At 38.9% G+C, this 17,284-nt stretch overlaps 1 protein-coding gene across 1 annotated transcript in view; it reads right to left on the bottom strand.

The window, feature by feature from the left end:
* LOC134533813 (proton-coupled zinc antiporter SLC30A1) overlaps nt 1-17,284 on the bottom strand; it is a 136,378-nt gene that overhangs the window by 15,632 nt on the left and 103,462 nt on the right. The window contains exons 3-6 of the mRNA XM_063371495.1: nt 13,884-14,139; nt 12,871-13,050; nt 11,246-11,371; nt 6,818-6,996 (exon numbers count right to left, since the gene is read on the bottom strand). Coding sequence (XP_063227565.1) covers nt 6,818-6,996; nt 11,246-11,371; nt 12,871-13,050; nt 13,884-14,139 — 741 coding nt within the window. The remainder of the gene's footprint in view (nt 1-6,817; nt 6,997-11,245; nt 11,372-12,870; nt 13,051-13,883; nt 14,140-17,284) is intronic.

Here is a 17,284-nt window from a genome sequence, read left to right as displayed (position 1 = left end):
GACTCCCCGCTTCATTGGTGTGGTATGTGAAAAAAAAAAAGAGTTGGGGGGGGGGGGGGCATACATCCATTCATGCCCCGGGTGCCAGACACTCCAGTTGCGGCCCTGTTCTTGACCCCAGTCATCTCCTCCCTCGGTATTGTCCGCACGGGAGTACCCACGCTGGTCTATACATTTGCGCGTCCATGTTACCAGCAACACGCGGGCCAACTAGTGTTCCGGCTAGCTTTCATGCCACCAGGACCGCGCGCGTCCGTACAGGCGAACTAGGCAACCGCCTAGGGCGCCAAGTAGCTGGGGGCGGCGCAGCACGACACATAACAGCTCATATAATATTTTTAACGATTATTGAAACTAGATGGAAATGGTTTTTTGTAACAGTTTGGAATGTTTATATTGATATAAGTAATTATTTAAAGTTCACGGTGACCTGTTTATGATTTGTAATAAGTAAAAAAAAAAAAAAAAAAAAAAAAAAAAAAAAAAAAAAAAAAAAAAAACCACAAGCCTGTTTACATTTGATTGTTGACAAAATCTTAGGCTTGCGTGATGTATTTTGAGGCAAGGAAAAATTTTTTTGTGGTGTTGGCCCGGGGGGGGGGGATTAAGGTTTTTCGCTTAGGGCGCCAATTTACCTTGCACCGGCCCTGCATGCCACTAAGGTTCTCCGACGCGGATACGTCTCTTGGGGAGATAAACAGGGGAGGTTGCTCTCCTGAGAGCTGGCGCTGGGCCAAAATCATCATCATCAACATCATCATCAGCAACATCAGCAACACACACTGCGGAGATCAACCCGCGTCAACTTTACAATTTTTTTTTTTTTTTTAAATTTATAGCTTCCCAGGAATATGTGTGTTTTTACACTGAAATTCAAAACCTGGTTGTTAATGAATAATAGGAATATGTATTTCCATTGACATTAAGCTGAATGGATTTTTGATTTCATTGCAAAACTTTTTTTTTCTCTCTTATTTGGCTCTTCAGCCTATTCGTCCACTGAAGTGGACAATTTATATCTCAGTGAATCTTGGAGTTTATGGATGATTGAATGTGAACCTACATTCTAGTGGACATGGCTATGAACTGAATATTATTATTTTTTAAATTATAATGAAATAATAATGATCTATTAATATTATAATCATAACAAAAGATTATTACCACACAAAAAAAATTCTTGGTAAGCTGTTTTTTGGACTACAGCTGCCAGCAGGGGCGTAGCCAGGGGGGGGGGGGTTAGGGGTTCAACCCCCCCCCCCCCTAGCACCAAATCTTTGATTAATTTCTTATTCATCACTCAAACAAATTTCATATTAAAATTAATAAAATATTTTTCATTACAATATTTAAATTTAAGTACCGAAAACTACTAAAATAGCACTATTTTATACCTTAAAATCCAAATTTTCCCGGGGGAGGACCCCCCGACCACCCGCTTTAATACGGGGGGGGGGGGGGGGGGCGGCATGCTTCTTAACACCCCCCATACACAAATCCTGGCTACGCCACTGGCTGCCAGGGGTTTGTTTCTTGAATTTTCATTGCACTGAACGGAAAAGTTGTGTATTGAACAATAAAATAATTGTACTAAATTTATTTTGCTTAATTTTTTGATGTGAATTAGATGAACGTCTTACTTGACGGTCGGGCGGCCACGCCAGAAAAATTGCACACCAAACCGCAACAAACTCCACCCATCGTTCACAACCTCTGGCTCAACTGACTCCATATCAACACCAGAATCACAAGAAAGCATGTCCACGTCCATTACCAGACTATTGTCTGCATTCCCCGTCTTATTCTCGCGACGTAGACGGCTGAGGCTCGCTCGAGCGCAAATTTTGCGCCTCGTTCGGAAGCTCGTTTTACCCCACTGGCTCATTTCTCTGTTCTACTTTTTGCCTTGTTCGATACCTACGACACTTCTCTGAATTTTTAATTGCTTCTGCTCGGGTGATTTTTCTTTTTTTTTCTTTCGTTTCTCCAACATAACCTAGGAATTTTGCTATTAATGGCTGCAAAACCAAATTTAGTAACTTTATAGTTATTCTACTCAACTATAACCACCCAGTGCTAACTCACGAGCAACCTAAATTTTAAACAACACAAATCGGTCTACTACTTTCGGAGTTACAGCTCTCACTGACTTCAATTGGACGCTCCCCACCAGCGCTAATTACGTCATCACTATAAATGTTAACCGGATGAGTCACACGTAACGACCACGAGCAAAATCTTGCTCCCCTAAGATATATTTACTTCAACCCTGTAGCTTTCATAGTTTACGAGTTTTAAGCTGTGTCGAATCCTCAGGGGAAGTGACACCCAACCCGAGATTATGGACATTCATATTCCTGTAGGAAATTCGTGTCAAAAAATTGGTTGTCTGTAAAGTCGGTTTACGGACGATAGTTTAACGTGACAACGTCATAAAAAACATTGATGAAATGATTGCATACTTTTATGAATAAAATTGAATCATTTTTATTTTAATAATAAAAGAATAAATACTTGAAATTATACTAGTAATCAGATTTTTAAAATGCAAGAATAACTAACCTTTATTGCCGAAATTGTTGTTGTAATAAGCAATGAAAACCACATTAACATTTCACTTCACTTTATATAAACAGTCGACGAAACAGTTCACGTGTAGATGACTTGTGATTAATTTTAAAAAACTGGCGTTAAATTGGCAAGGAAAAAAATGTTATGGAAAAAATTTTTTTACTACTGTAATGGATGAACACTATCATCAGGTGATGTTAAAAAATAATAGAAAAAATATTGAGCTTCAGGAATTATTGGAATTTAGTTGTATCTGTCAAGATACATTGCCATTTTGCTAACAATTTAAGTTTTTGAAGGGCTGTATCCACAAAGAAACAATGCCAACTTGCTGGAAAAATTATCAGCATACATACCAGGTAACAACTTGCAGGACTTAATTTATTACTGAAGTTTATATGTTACCTGATGTAGAAAAATTCAGAAAATAAACAATAAACAAAATACTATTACTATTTTTATGCAGCAACAACTTTTTTTTGACACAATAGCTAATGTCTTATCCAGATTTTTCAAATCACCTTATTCTATGAACCATTCATGTTGTACAAATAAAATATGTTGTTATATTTTACACATGTCAGATTTATTAACCTGAAATTAATGTTTATGCAATTCTCAAAAATATCACATCCATTCAGTACTAAGTAATGTACCTGCAGTGAAACCATATCACTTCTTGTCCTGAAAACTGTTCATAATTTAATAGTCTGAAAAAAAAAACTGACTTTTTAAAATGAAATTCCAGAAAGCAGTTACGATGTTCGACAAAACATAGTCTCTGATTGCACTTATGACAAATAACACTTGTCTGGCCTTTCACACAAAGTTTGCACCTCCCTTTACTTGTGAACACTGGAAAGTGACCAACCATGTCATATCTGATGTCTTCTCCTGGTCGTGTAGTAACAGGTTTACGGATTTTTTTACGCTGCTGTTCTCCTAACTCTTGACTGCTTGGTCGTCCTCGCCTAAGTTTCCCATGAAGTTGTAATCCATCAGCTACTCGTAGTCGAAACTGTTTTAGGGTGAGCTCTGAAGGAGTGTTCTTCAGTGTGCATTCTCTTCGATATAGTAACCACGCATTATTTACACAGATGTCTAAAATTTGGGAGAAGATTCCCATGTACCATCGACGTGTTTTCATCCCAGTCCTGTACAGAGCTACTAGCATATCCGATAAGTCTACGCCGCCCATGTGTGTGTTATAGTGTTTTACGATTTCAGGACAACATACATCTACTCTCTTCTTCTCTGCTTTGCTGTACCGCTTGATTGTGGTTACAGGCTCAGATGCCACATATGAACTTGCCAAGACTACTGCCCTGTTGTCGTACCATTTGATAATAGCAATTTTCTTGTCATCTTCTACTTTCTGATCATACGAACCGCGACCAGATTTAGCAAGCTGTTTATCAGCTTTCAGTGGGCATCCCCGTAAACGGTTTGCCCGCAAAGTACCCAAACTAAATATGCCATACTCATCTCTGAGCCACAGAATCAGTTCAAGTGAGCAGAAAAAGTTATCAAAGTAAACTATTTGACACTGTGGATTTCGAATGGATTTGCACAATGCTACAACCACTTTCCCACTCATTCCAAGTTGTTCTTCCTCTGTGGTAAATGAATACCCACGGAATGTATCCTCCCCACCATACATCAAAAAATCATATACAATTCCTGAAACACCTGACCGAACAAACATCTTGTAACCCCATTTCTTGGGCTTGTTTTTCACGTACTGTCGTCGGGAGCCAGCTTTGGTACCCTTGTAGGGTATCATCATTTCGTCTATGGAGTGCCTTTTCTCACTTTCCAGTCTGATACAGTTCTGACGAACAATTTCCAAGACAGGCCGCACTTTATAGAAACTATCGTCGTTCATTTCTTCATTGTTTGCGAAATGCAGGTATCTTCTTAGAGCCTGAAATCGTTTCAGGGGCATCACACTTGATACATGTTCAAAGCTCATAGCTTCAGACCAGTAGTCTGTGTATGCAGGCATGTCCACAATACCCATTCTTAGCAATATTGCTAAGAAATCTTTAATTTCATTGTGAGTTGTGTTGACACTTTTGCCGGTGACTTGTGTAGAATATAAATTGGTGTTTTCTACTATAGTAGTTATCAAATCATCACTGAAGAAAGACAAAAAATAGTGCACTGGTGTCTGAACATTTACTGGAATTGTGAAGTTGTTGACTGGGACACTTTCTTCTGTACCAACTGCATGACAGAAGTCACCACTGGTCCAACTGCAACAAAAACGCACATAATACAGTAAGCAAGTACACTGCAGGCTCTAAATTTATGGCATATTCCAACGACTGTACTAAGTGCGTACTGATCGAGTATTGACGTATTGTGTTCCAGATCTTCTCTACACTTGCAGAGTACTATTGGTTATGTTCTATTTGCAACTTGCACTTGAAAAATGTGCACAGAGTGCAATATTTTTTACACTTATTTTAGAGTCTGCAAGCTTTTTTTTTATAGAAAAAACTCACTATTTTTAAGCATATATATGACAATTTTAAAGTTTTCAATTCACCCAGGACAGTCAAACGGAAAATGTCTTGTAAAGCTACTTTATTTTACCAATGTCTTACCTGTAAATACGTTTTGGCTGTGACTTCCTTGCTCCCTTGCGTTTTCCGCTGGCCTGTACTTCCTCAGCTTGGTCTTGAACTGCTGATGGTAGATGGTCAGTATTGACAGAAATGAAAGCATCTTCTAATTCCTCCTGCAAGCTGGGTGTCGCATCATCTTCACTAAATTCTGCGGAGTGATGATTGGGAGGTTGTAATAGTTGGGTTTCATCCTTTTCAGTATCTGACACATCAGATCCCTCAGATATATTACCCTCAGGAGGAAGTAGGGCTAGTGCGACAAGTTTTGCTGCTCTTGATTGAAATTGATTCTGAAAAACAAGAATTATGTACAGTAATAGATGTGTATAAACTACTGAATATTTATTAATTCAAGGTTACATTCTAGTGTACTTCATATTTATTCTTTATTTCCAAGTTTTACAACTGAAAAGTCAGAGAAATCATATTTGTGAGAAATTGGCATTGTGTCTAATAAGATACATATGTAAGAAAAATCAAATTTGTGAGTACTTGGCATTGTATCTTAGAGGATACACATGCCAGAAATCTATTCTTTTGGGGGTATTGGCGGTGTATCTTTTGAGATACATAAAAATTTTACAGTCGTAAAAAACTAGTGGCACAATTATTCTAATTCGTAATACCAGATAACGAACGCATAATCATTACAAAAACCATTTTTGTGCAAATAAACATGCAACAATTTTTTTTTCATAACAAAACAGCTTGATTTCTTACCTTATTTTCACTAACAACAAAGCTCCTAGCGGCCATGTTGACACTGCAGGCTCTTCAAGTTACAGTAACACTCGCTAGATGGCAGCACTAATCACAAACCACACTACACACATAAAGGCACACAACAGTGCATAAAGGAAGACGAATGAAGCCATCTTGTAGGAACATGATTTTATTCATTTAAGGTGTATCTTACAGGATACACTGTCAATTTAAGGGTTAAATATAATTACGAACAAGTTTTCACACAAATAAACTGTGATCAAATATCTATCATCAATTATATGAATCACCATAATTTTTTAGTCAATTGTAACATAACCTATTATTACTGCACTCACCGACAGATGCTACTTTTTAAAATAATAAACGAATAAATACTTGAAATTATACTAGTAATCAGATTTTTAAAATGCAAGAATAATTAACATTTATTGCCGAAATTGTTGTTGTAATAAGCAATGAAAACCACATTAACTTTTCGTTTAAATATAATTATGAACATGTTTTCATATAAATAAACTGTAATCAAATATCTAACATATTACTGCACTCGCCGACAGATGATACTTTTTTTAATAATAAAAGAATAAATACTTGAAATTATACTAGTAATCAGATTCATTTTCTTACGTACATTTGACGTAGAAATTATTTCATATTACACATTTATAAACAAAGTTTTTTTCACTTCTGTCGGTGCGGCGCAAGCGTACAATGAGCGTAACGGGACACAGCGTAACGGGACGCAGCGTAACGGGACAATGTGCGTAACGGGACACTTTACATCGATTTATTAGACGTTGTCACGTCAAACATTGGAATGAGGCATATGTTAGTAATTGACAGAGTGCGGGCCAGAGGACAGAAGAGTGCCAAGCGTGGCGCCGGCGCACCTTGGTGCTGAGGAAGACCACGTGCGCCGTGGTGTAGACGCGGCTGGCGGTGAGCCGCCACACGTGCAGGTCGTGCACGTTCAGGATGTCGGGGAAGGCCTTGAGCAGTTCGCCGCGCAGGGAGTCTATGTTGATGGTGTCCGGCATGGTCTGCAGCAGTATCAGCCCCGACTCCTTCACTGCAACAGCGGCGAGCGGGCCGGTTACAGTCTGGCGCAGATGCCGCCAAGACGACCATCAGGGGCGTAGCCCGGGGGGGGGAGGTTAGGGGTTTAAACCCCCCCCCCCCCCCGTAGCACCAAATATTTAATTAATTTCTTATTCATCCCTCAAACTAATTTCATATTAAAATTAATAAAAATTTTACCATTACAATATTTAAATTTAAGTACCGAAAACTGCTAAAATAGCACTATTTTACACCTTAAAATCAAAATTTTCCCGGGGGAGACCCCCGGACCCACCACTTTAATACAAGGGGGGGGGGCATGCTTCTTAACACCCCCCCATACACAAATCCTGGCTACGCCACTGACGACCATAACACGCTTTCGATTGTCTGCGATTTTCAATGGACGACTTGAAATGGGGCGGAGCCAAGTAGTTCGAGTAACCGCCAGTAGAAACGCCACTGTCAACTGTGGGAAACAGTGTGTGAATAAACAGCCGTAGGTATATAACGGAAGATGCTGTGTTGAAAGAATTGTCGTGGACAAAATCTTTAAGTACTTCATTTGAATTCATTTGATATTGGATCTGGTTTTAAATTTGTCGGGAACTTAGGGAGTAAGAGGCTTTCTAAAGAAGGGTTATAGTTTATTTGTTTCTTCACATTACAAGATTTTTACACATCCACGAAATCACCTCGTTTTTCTTCTTGTGCTCCTACAATCTGAAAACTGAAATACAGCTTTAAACTGAGTGTTTTCTTACTTAAGCTATACATAATTTTCTTGGAAACTTAAAAGTACCTCATCTGAAGAAAAAAATTTAAACAGATTTTGCCTTTAAATTTCGCAGATGTAGTGAATGTGTGGCCCACTAACAGTCCTATGGGAGGGGTGACAAGGGAATCTGCCCCCCCTTTACAATGCCAGCAAACTATAAAAAAGAAAAGTGATACGAAAACTACTCCAGGCTGAATCTGTCCTTGTTATTGTAATTAGCTTATATTCTAAATATCACTTGTAATGGTTCAATCGTGATTCTGACACAACCAGGGGAAAAAAAATCTGGAATGAAGTAGGGGGGAGGGGGGGGGATTAGTTGCGGAAGAAGTCAGGACCCCAAGTGGGCGGAATATCGGATATCTGAATCTTCGCACTTGTCTGTTAAGTTTTTGCCCTAGTCTGGGGAGTCATGAGCTACATTAAAACCTAGTCCATGCTTGTTCTGTTCCATACACACGCTATTGAATTGTCATTCACAGATCTGCCCTGTACAGATTCTGGCGCTGGATGCTGTTCAACTCTCCCCAGCATCGAAACGGAGACCTCCCACAGTGCGCGATCCGAGTGCAAGCACATGCTGGGACTTTCGGGCAAGCAACCCGCCATACTCTGCTTGATGACTGTCATCCTGCCATGCAAGTCAATCCTGCAGCGCTTCTCGGTACGACCACCGTTTATCTACATCTCGTCGAAGCTTAAATCTTTCTGCACACGTCCAGCTTCAAGGATACGTGGTAAGGAAGTTCGTCGTGAATTCTCCTCTCGTCGTCGGTCGACAACACGGAAGGACTCCGCGCTGCAAGTCTGCGAACCTGCGCAATAGCAAGTAGAGCCCGTTCTACAATGGCACGGAATCGTTGACGGATCACGTAAACGGGGACGGATCTCACGGAACACATAGTACCTGCAACAGCACGCAGACGGAGTCGGGCCCTTACGGATTAGTTCGGCAGTGCTGAGCTCTTCCGTTTATATTGCTCCGTGCGACTAATAGACACGCAGTATTTGGCTCCGGTGGTAATTCATGTTTATTTATGTAATAATAAGGTTAAACATTACTTCAAGTACAAGAATATCTAGTGTTCTATTATACAGTTAAAACGTCAGGCTTTTTTTTTCTTTTTTTAAATAGCGCTTGTAGTATCGCAGCCAGTGAAAGCATGCGCAAGTAGGAAACGTGGCTTTAAATCTCTGTCGTGTAGTGTGGAATATATAATATATATAACATTTGCTTGTTTACACATTTTTCTTTTCTATTGTATCTTTCATAAGACTTAATTCCTATTGTTTCCCTTGAATGTTCGTAGAACAGTACAACTACATTTGATCCAAAGTTTTTCATAATATATGAGAAGGAAATATGGAAAATATGAAAATATTTATTTCCGTGCTGCCAAACTACATTGTGTAAGCCACCATCAATTACAAAAATAGACCCATATATTACTTATCTTGATTTAATAAATGGCTTGAAAGTATTATATTTTCCTTTGATGTTATTCTCTGTTCTTTTTAATCATCGTGATGTCACAAAACTAATGTCGTAGCCATAGAAAAAATTCAAACAGGTAAATAAATTTATATCTGCCTGAAAATGAAAAGAAAAAAAAATAACTCAACTATTCATTACATAAAATTATAAACGGAATGGTATTGAAAAATTGATATCACCTTTCAAATTAGTTTAAAATAAAAAGTAAATATTTTAAATTATTATAAATTTTTCATAGACAGTTAAAAAAATTCTCTGAAAAGAAAAAAATATAATTTTCAGAGTAAATAAAAAAATTCATTAAATATTCAGCCCGTTATGATTTGTATAGTCTAAGTTGTGCGTATCATCCCTCAAATTATAACCACCCTAACTCCGTCAATTTTAATAACAGCAAAAAAATCAATGTATCATTTTTATATAAAATTTTATGCTGTGTAATTTTTATTCTGGACTTTTTCTTCTATCTTTTATCCTTTTTGAATAATCTTGAAAAAAATGTTATTTAACTTATTTCACCCCTTCTCGGAGGTTGAAATATTTTTTTTTCATTTATCGTTTTCTAATACTTCAAAGTCACTTATATAAAAATTCCTGGATTTCCTCCAAAATTTCGATTTAAAGGCCTATTTAATTGGACTAAGAAACGACAACACACAACTATGCATGCAGAAAAGTCACACTGAGGAAGAAATCCTCCATGGCCTTTAGTAAGGCCGAGCACACATAGAATGAGGCACGACACGACACGACGGTCATTTTTTTCTGATAGCAGTTGACTTCCGTGTATTTTCATTCAAGCAATGCACACAGAATCAGACGCGGCAAGACGCTACAAAACTGTGGCGATCAGACACGAGGCGACAACAGCGAATGAATGCACTAACTTCTTCGAAAGCAGACTGTCTGATGGCTGATATGTTCTGCGAATGCGCGAGTGTTAAAATATTGACAATAAATACACGCTGTAGTGTGCATACCCTTATTTAATTTATAGTAGGGTGTTTATAGCTGACTAGTTACATACTGTTTTTCATCGTCACTTGTAAAGTATTTTAAATGATTTTTAAAGTGAAACTTCTTTGCAGAGGGAGGACGACAATTTTAGAGCGTTACGAAAATTCCGAACACACGAGGGGAACAGTTAGGTGCCAGGTGGAGGAACAGGTTAAGGAGACGGCAGGGGACAGGTAGAAGTGACACAGCATACTTGCAAACTTGCATGTTTGAATACTTGCACACTAGCGCACTTGTGTACTTGCACACTGCATACTTTCACACTTGCGTACTTACGCAATAGCATAATTTAGCGCTCACATACTTGCATATATATATACATACATACATACATACATACATACATACATACATACATACATACATACATACATATGCCTATATATTTGAACTGCGACGTTAGTTATATTAAAAGCAAGAAGTTTCACTTCTGTCGCACGTGGACTCTTCGCACACATTTTTTTCCTCATTATTGATCTGGATATAGATCAATTATGCAGTATGTTTAGTACAGGAAATGCCTATTTTATTGTAATCCATCTTTAAAGGAGTATCACGACAAACGACTTGATTTCAAGAATGTGTGAAGAAATAACGTAACGAAAATACGGGGTTAGCCTGTCGCGAGGCACCGTGTGGGGTCGCGGCGCGTCTTGCCTGATTCAGTGTGCGTCCGGCCGGAGGAAGCATCCCAGCATCTGTCTGGAGCTATTCCTGCAAGTCACGGAGCACGGAGAGCAGAGTTCAAAATGGCCGCACAGGGATTCCAATCATTGTCCTCTGGAACGCAACTTGAGCGTCTCACAATTTTTTTTATTTAAAAATAAATAATTGGTTCGTAGTTGATTTTCCAAAACAAACGAGCCCAGCCATCATCGACTTTGACTTTTCAGGAGACCAACTGAGACGATACAAATTTCCACCCGTGCCTTAAATAAGGACCTGAACCCATACAGAACTACTACTTACTGTACGGCGAGCTGAGAACGACTAGTATCACGGACGACAGTATGGCAAGAGCAGGGTCGACGTATTTGGCGACACACTCGTCCGTGAAGTAGACAACCAGAGAACACACCATCACAAGGACGCAACCTGGAACAATTTGAAATATGCAAATCATATGGTCACAATACAAATATAAATATTTTATAACTACCTTTATTCTTCCCAGACACATTTATGAAAAATTATCTATAACAATTTAAAAAAAAATTGAAATAAAATATGTGCCTTAACTCCTTAACGATTTATCACAAAAAAAAAAGCCACACGTTTACTAAACAACTATCATAATATTGTGGTCATTAATAAAACAACACAAAAAAACATTAAATAATGAGTTGATTCAAGAATGTAACACATCGATTTTTGAATTTGTCACTCTAGAAACCTCAAATATCAATATTTTAAAAGTCGGATGCATTGTACCTGAAAATTATTTAGATTATACATACTTTATTTATTCCTTTAATTACATCCATTTGATTAGAAAAATGGAACCTTAGGCGTATGATTATCTAAGTATATCTATGAAGCAAGAAATTGCCAATTCGTTATGGTAAAAATACAGTATAAACATTTTGTAAAAATAGTGCATTCCAACTAATTCATCTAAACATATCAACTTCTGGCAGACTTTTCTATAAATAACTGCACATAATTCAAAATTAAAAAAAAATGTTTATATAACCTTTTTCCACTTAGGTAGAACATGTTGGAACACATATTTAAATGTTTAATACCTTATTGACTAAATTAAACCATATAAAAAAAATAAGTGTGTTTATACGAGGGATATCCGGAAAGTCAGAACATTTTGGTCATTAAAAAAATGAGCTCGTGCAAAAAAGGTTTTATTTTTTTGAAAGATTTAGTTTACTACATATCTACTTCACATTTTCACATAGTCTTCATCAAGTTCCAAGCACTTTTTGTAACGCTGCACCAGTTTCTTAAACGCCTCTGCGCAGAATTTCGCCGCCTGGAAATTAAACTAATTGACATAGTAATTTTGTAATTTTTTGCAGTAATTGTTGATCCATGTTTCATCAAATCATCCAAAACGACGCCTTTTCGTTTCAAAAAACGATAACCATCATTTTTCGAATCTAGTACGGAGATCGCTTGAATGTTTTCCATAGTTGTTTACTAAGCGCCTGCACTTAGGCTACACGCATTGCGTACTCAAATTCCATGTTGCCTCTGGCCAAGGCGTGCGTTCCATTCCCAGGCGGCGAAATTTTATGCAGAGGGGTTAAATAAACTGGTGCAGCGTTACGAAAAGTACTTGTAACTGTGTGGTGACTATGTGAAAATGTGAATTATATATGTGTAGTATCCTATCGAGAGAGGTAGAAATGAGACCCACGTTTATCTTCTTCAGATTCAGGGGAATAGTGTGTAAATGGAAAATTTGGGCTGATGGAGTACAAACCCAAACTCTACCCCTGCCACAAACCCAAACTCCGCCCCGGGCCACAAATTGAACCTTTTTTAGTAAAACTAGGTTAGTTTGGTTTCAGTTTGATGTCTGGTTTGTTGTAAACATTGAAGCTGGGAGGTTGTTTGACGGACACCTGCAGTGGACGCACCTGTGATGTCGCGCGCCACCTCCCACGACTCGCGCCGCTGGGCGAACCTGGCGGGCAGCGAGGCGCGGGTCGGCATCTGCGGGTGAGAGCCGCCCTTGTCGGCCGGCGAGGTCACCTTGTCCAGCACCACGTCGCCGCTCGGCGTCACGTGCAGGAAGCTGCTCTGGTGGAACGTGTATCCTGCGAGCGGCAAGCACCAGCACTGTTGTGGGTAGGTTTGATGGGGCGGGAAGGAGTGATGTGATGAGGAGGAGCTATGTGGTGGGGAGGGGCGACGCGGTGGGGAGGAGCGATGTGATGAGGAGGGCGATGTGGTGGGGAGGAGCGATGTGGTGGGGAGGAGCGATGTGGTGGGGAGAAGCGATGTGGTGGGGAGGGGCGATGTGGTGGGGAGGGGCGATGTGTTGGGGAGGGGCGATGTGGTGGGGAGGAGCGATGTGGTGGGGAGGAGCGATGTGATGAGGAGGAGCTATGTGGTGGGGAGGGGCGACGCGGTGGGGAGGAGCTAAGTAACTGAAGCACGTTGTACTGATTTCAGCAGTAACTATTTAAATTTATTACATTGGTTTGATGAATATTAAAATTTTCTGCGCCGGCTTAGCTACTTACGTAACGAGCATAAGACCACTTACTTTCAGACCACTGAGTGAGTAATAAAGGTCCTTATTGATTGATATAGTCTGGAACACCAAGTTTATAACAATTTATATATTTTATAAAATAATCATCACAATTTCAAATGAACACACACTTTTTATTTTCTTCTGTTTATCCTCCTCTCAATTTAATGTAATAACAACCGTTTTATTTTCTTTCTACCAAAGATATATCAGGTGCCATAGAGCAAAATTTGTTTCTACATATCACAGTACTAATTTTATACCATAAACAAAATTACAATTTTGATGCTCACTAACCAAAACAATTAAAGTAAAATACTCTGTATGAGTGTAACAGTACAACGTGTACGGGCCAAAACGACGGCCGACGGCCGGGGGACGCGCGGCACTCACCGCCGATGAGCAGGTAGCACAGGCCGTTGAGCAGCAGGCCGACGGCGCCCAGGGACAGCACCACGAGCGGCTGGTGCATCTGGTGCTGGTGGCCGATGTGCACCAGCGTCTGCAGCGACTCCACCACCACCGAGAAGCACAGCGACGCCAGCACCACGCCGCCGGACAGCATCATCACCACGTCGATGCGCGCCCAGCCGAACGTGTTCTTCAGCCTGCGCTCCGACGAGTACGGCTGATGGTCAAGATGGGCATACTGTGAAACCGTGCAACACAGCGGTGCGGGTGCGTGCGCTCTGGTGCGGCGGTGCGTGTACTCTCTCCAGCAGACGTCCGTGAGGGGAGGGGTGCATTAGAAGGAGAGATGAGACCCGACACCACACAGAAACGGCAAGGCCCAACAGCATACCCAGAGTCAAGCAGGAGGAGGGAGAGCATTTTTCGGAATTCCTTTACCTTCTTCAGAAGCTCAACATTACTACACTACACTATCAACTGTAGCAAGCCACAAGAATAACAAAACCACTTAACAAAATACTTGAACGTTACATGTTAGGCATGCAAATGTTATCACAATTCAACTTAAATACCTAGGAATTTTTTTTTAGTTAAATATTCTATTACTGGTTTCAGAAGCTATGACAGCGAGCCAAATCTGAAGCACTAGCTTTATTATTATATTTCAATAGTGGTCAGCTTAAATAAATATAACACATGTTTCAGCAATAAAAATAGTTTTTCTTTTGAGCTAGTTAATTGATGGTAACTATCTTGTAACTGAGGTTAGGGCTTTATTAATTTTAACCAAATTTTTTTTTGAAAATACGTTTTAAAAACTTTGGTTATTTGAGAAGGAAATTAATTGAAAACTCCCTTTTCATTTTTTATGTACTTCTAGTAGAAAACTGAACATTTCCTAACACATGTCTAGGGAGTTAGCATAATTATAAAATACTTGCTTCTTCGGATACACCATTAGACACCATAAGTTCAATATGAAAAATGAAAAAGAAAAAGGTAGTTTCCCGCCTGTGGCAGGGTCTACATGGATGGAATGGGGCTGTTTATTACACAAATATGTATTACAAATTTACACTTGTACTGTTAATTTTGCAAATAAACATAATTGAAAATCGGACACAAAATTTAACGTAGAATTCTTGAAAATAATCCCGAGATTGCTCAATAAAATATTTGCTTTTCAAGTAATAACATTTCTGGATCAGAATCACGTAGCCTACATAATTTCTGCGCCAGCCGCTAGAATTCGGTGCTTGAATCGCAAACGTTGCTTTCCACCATTAAGAGCAGATAGGAGCACGAAACAATAGGAAATTTTAAATTTTTAGAAACGGTTCCGATAAAGGGAAAAAGTCTTGAAAAAATCCCAAACTCCAGTTTGGGAACTGAGTTTCAACAAGGAATTTTGTTTTAAATTCTGTTCAATTTCTTAAAATTCGTCAAATAGTTAATACTTTATAGTTTTCCCACACATTAGAAGATATACTTCTATGGCATTAATACAATATTAATATGAAACATTTTAAAACACATATTATAACATTAAAAATATGTTTATTTGTTAATGCCTAAACGATACTGAAATCAGTTCTCTAAATACTTCCTACAAACAAAAATTTCACCTTATTATGCCGGTTCAACATTTTTTTATTATATATTATACAGTGTAAAAAATATTCCAGTAACAATATTCGAACCACGTTCCTTGAGGTAATCAAGAGCGCACTCTACCACTGTGCTAATAAGCCTATTGAAAATAGAGAAGGTGATTATGATATTATAATTATTGTAATGCAAGTTTTATTACGTATTTTAAAACTTTTTAATACATATTTTACAATGACTATTTTAATTTAGAAAATATGTACCATGGTTTTTTAACTATCATTAAGTTACATTAAGTACCCCAATACGTTTGTTATGTTCTCTAATATTTACGAAAGTGACTACATACGGGTTTATATTGCTACACCTGAGTCCACCATATTGTTTACATATTTCCGTTTATCGACTTCCGTTCCATTTTCACTAAATTACTCCTACTAAATGCTGTACACCGAGAGCTAAAATGTAACACATAATTAAAAAAAAAAAATAGATTTACCAAGACTCCACACGTAATCATTCAATTAAAATGAACTTTATTCTCTCTGTATACGCTGATATCCCAACGGTTATCTTTTAACAAACGGAGTGAGGAAAAGCAGCGGTAAGACAATCGGTTTGTATTCCGAGAGCCCGGATTATATTCCAATCTTGCAGTCCTGAGCTCAAATTTTCCTCTTCATTCCCGAGATAACTAAAGAAAAATGTAGTAATGGTTCATATATATATATATATATTCCTACAAACACATTGATCCCGCTGCGGGACCTGTATGTATTCTCCTCACGGGGCAGGACTGGTTTTTCGGCGAGGGCTCCTAAGCTACAGGGAAACGGATACGCCGTTTCATCGCGACCAGGAGGTGATCGAGTACTGCCACTTCACCAACTCAGCTAACCTGTAGTCAACTCAAAGGAATCCCCCATCCTAAAAACATCACATGGCGCTCATCCAAGTCCATCACACCTCTGGGACCGTTCATCAGGAAACCCAGATAGCCTTGTACTTTCACGAAATACTCCTTTGGAAACCATTTGCCAAGACATAGTTTATAATATTACAAGAAAGATATACTGTAACAATGTTCAACACGTTTTTCGGGATACTACAAAGTATTTTTTTTACGAAAATTAGCACATAATTTTATTTTTTTATTGATGTTTCATTCGTTGAAAGATAATCGAATGTTCAATAATTGTACTTTATTTAGTTTTAATTTTCTCATTTATTTGCGTAGTTTATACTGGTAAGTTCTTGAGAGAACGGTTTTACAAATAAATTTTAACTAGTGAAGCTACTTGGACAACACAAGAGTATTAACACCCCCGTTAGGAATAAAAAACCAGTATTACTGAGAATACGATTTTCTTTTCATGTAAATGTAAAAATTTACACATATCTGTAATTTTACACTAATACTTCTGTTCCATTACAAAATAAAATATAACAGTTTATCACCGTTCAATGCTTCCGCCTATCAACGGGGTGGGGACTCCTCTGGTATGGGGACTCCTCTAGTTTGCAGTAGGAAGTCATCCCAACATTCGCCTGGAGTGACTGCGAGTAGCCTCGAGTGACTGCGAGTAGCCTCGAGTGACTGCGAGTAGCCTCGAGTGACTGCGAGCAGCCTGGAGTGACTGCGAGTAGCCTCGAATGACTGCGAGTAGCCTCGAGTGACTGAGAGTAGCCTCGAGTGACTGCGAGTAGCCTCGAGTGACTGCGAGTAGCCTCGAGTGACTGCGAGTAGCCTCGAGTGACTGCGAGCAGCCTGGAGT

The sequence above is a fragment of the Bacillus rossius genome, chromosome 7 (assembly GCF_032445375.1).
Source record: "Bacillus rossius redtenbacheri isolate Brsri chromosome 7, Brsri_v3, whole genome shotgun sequence".
NCBI lineage: Eukaryota > Metazoa > Arthropoda > Insecta > Phasmatodea > Bacillidae > Bacillus > Bacillus rossius.
Note: the sequence above shows the minus strand (reverse complement) of the source record. Positions and strands in the feature narration are given on the sequence as shown.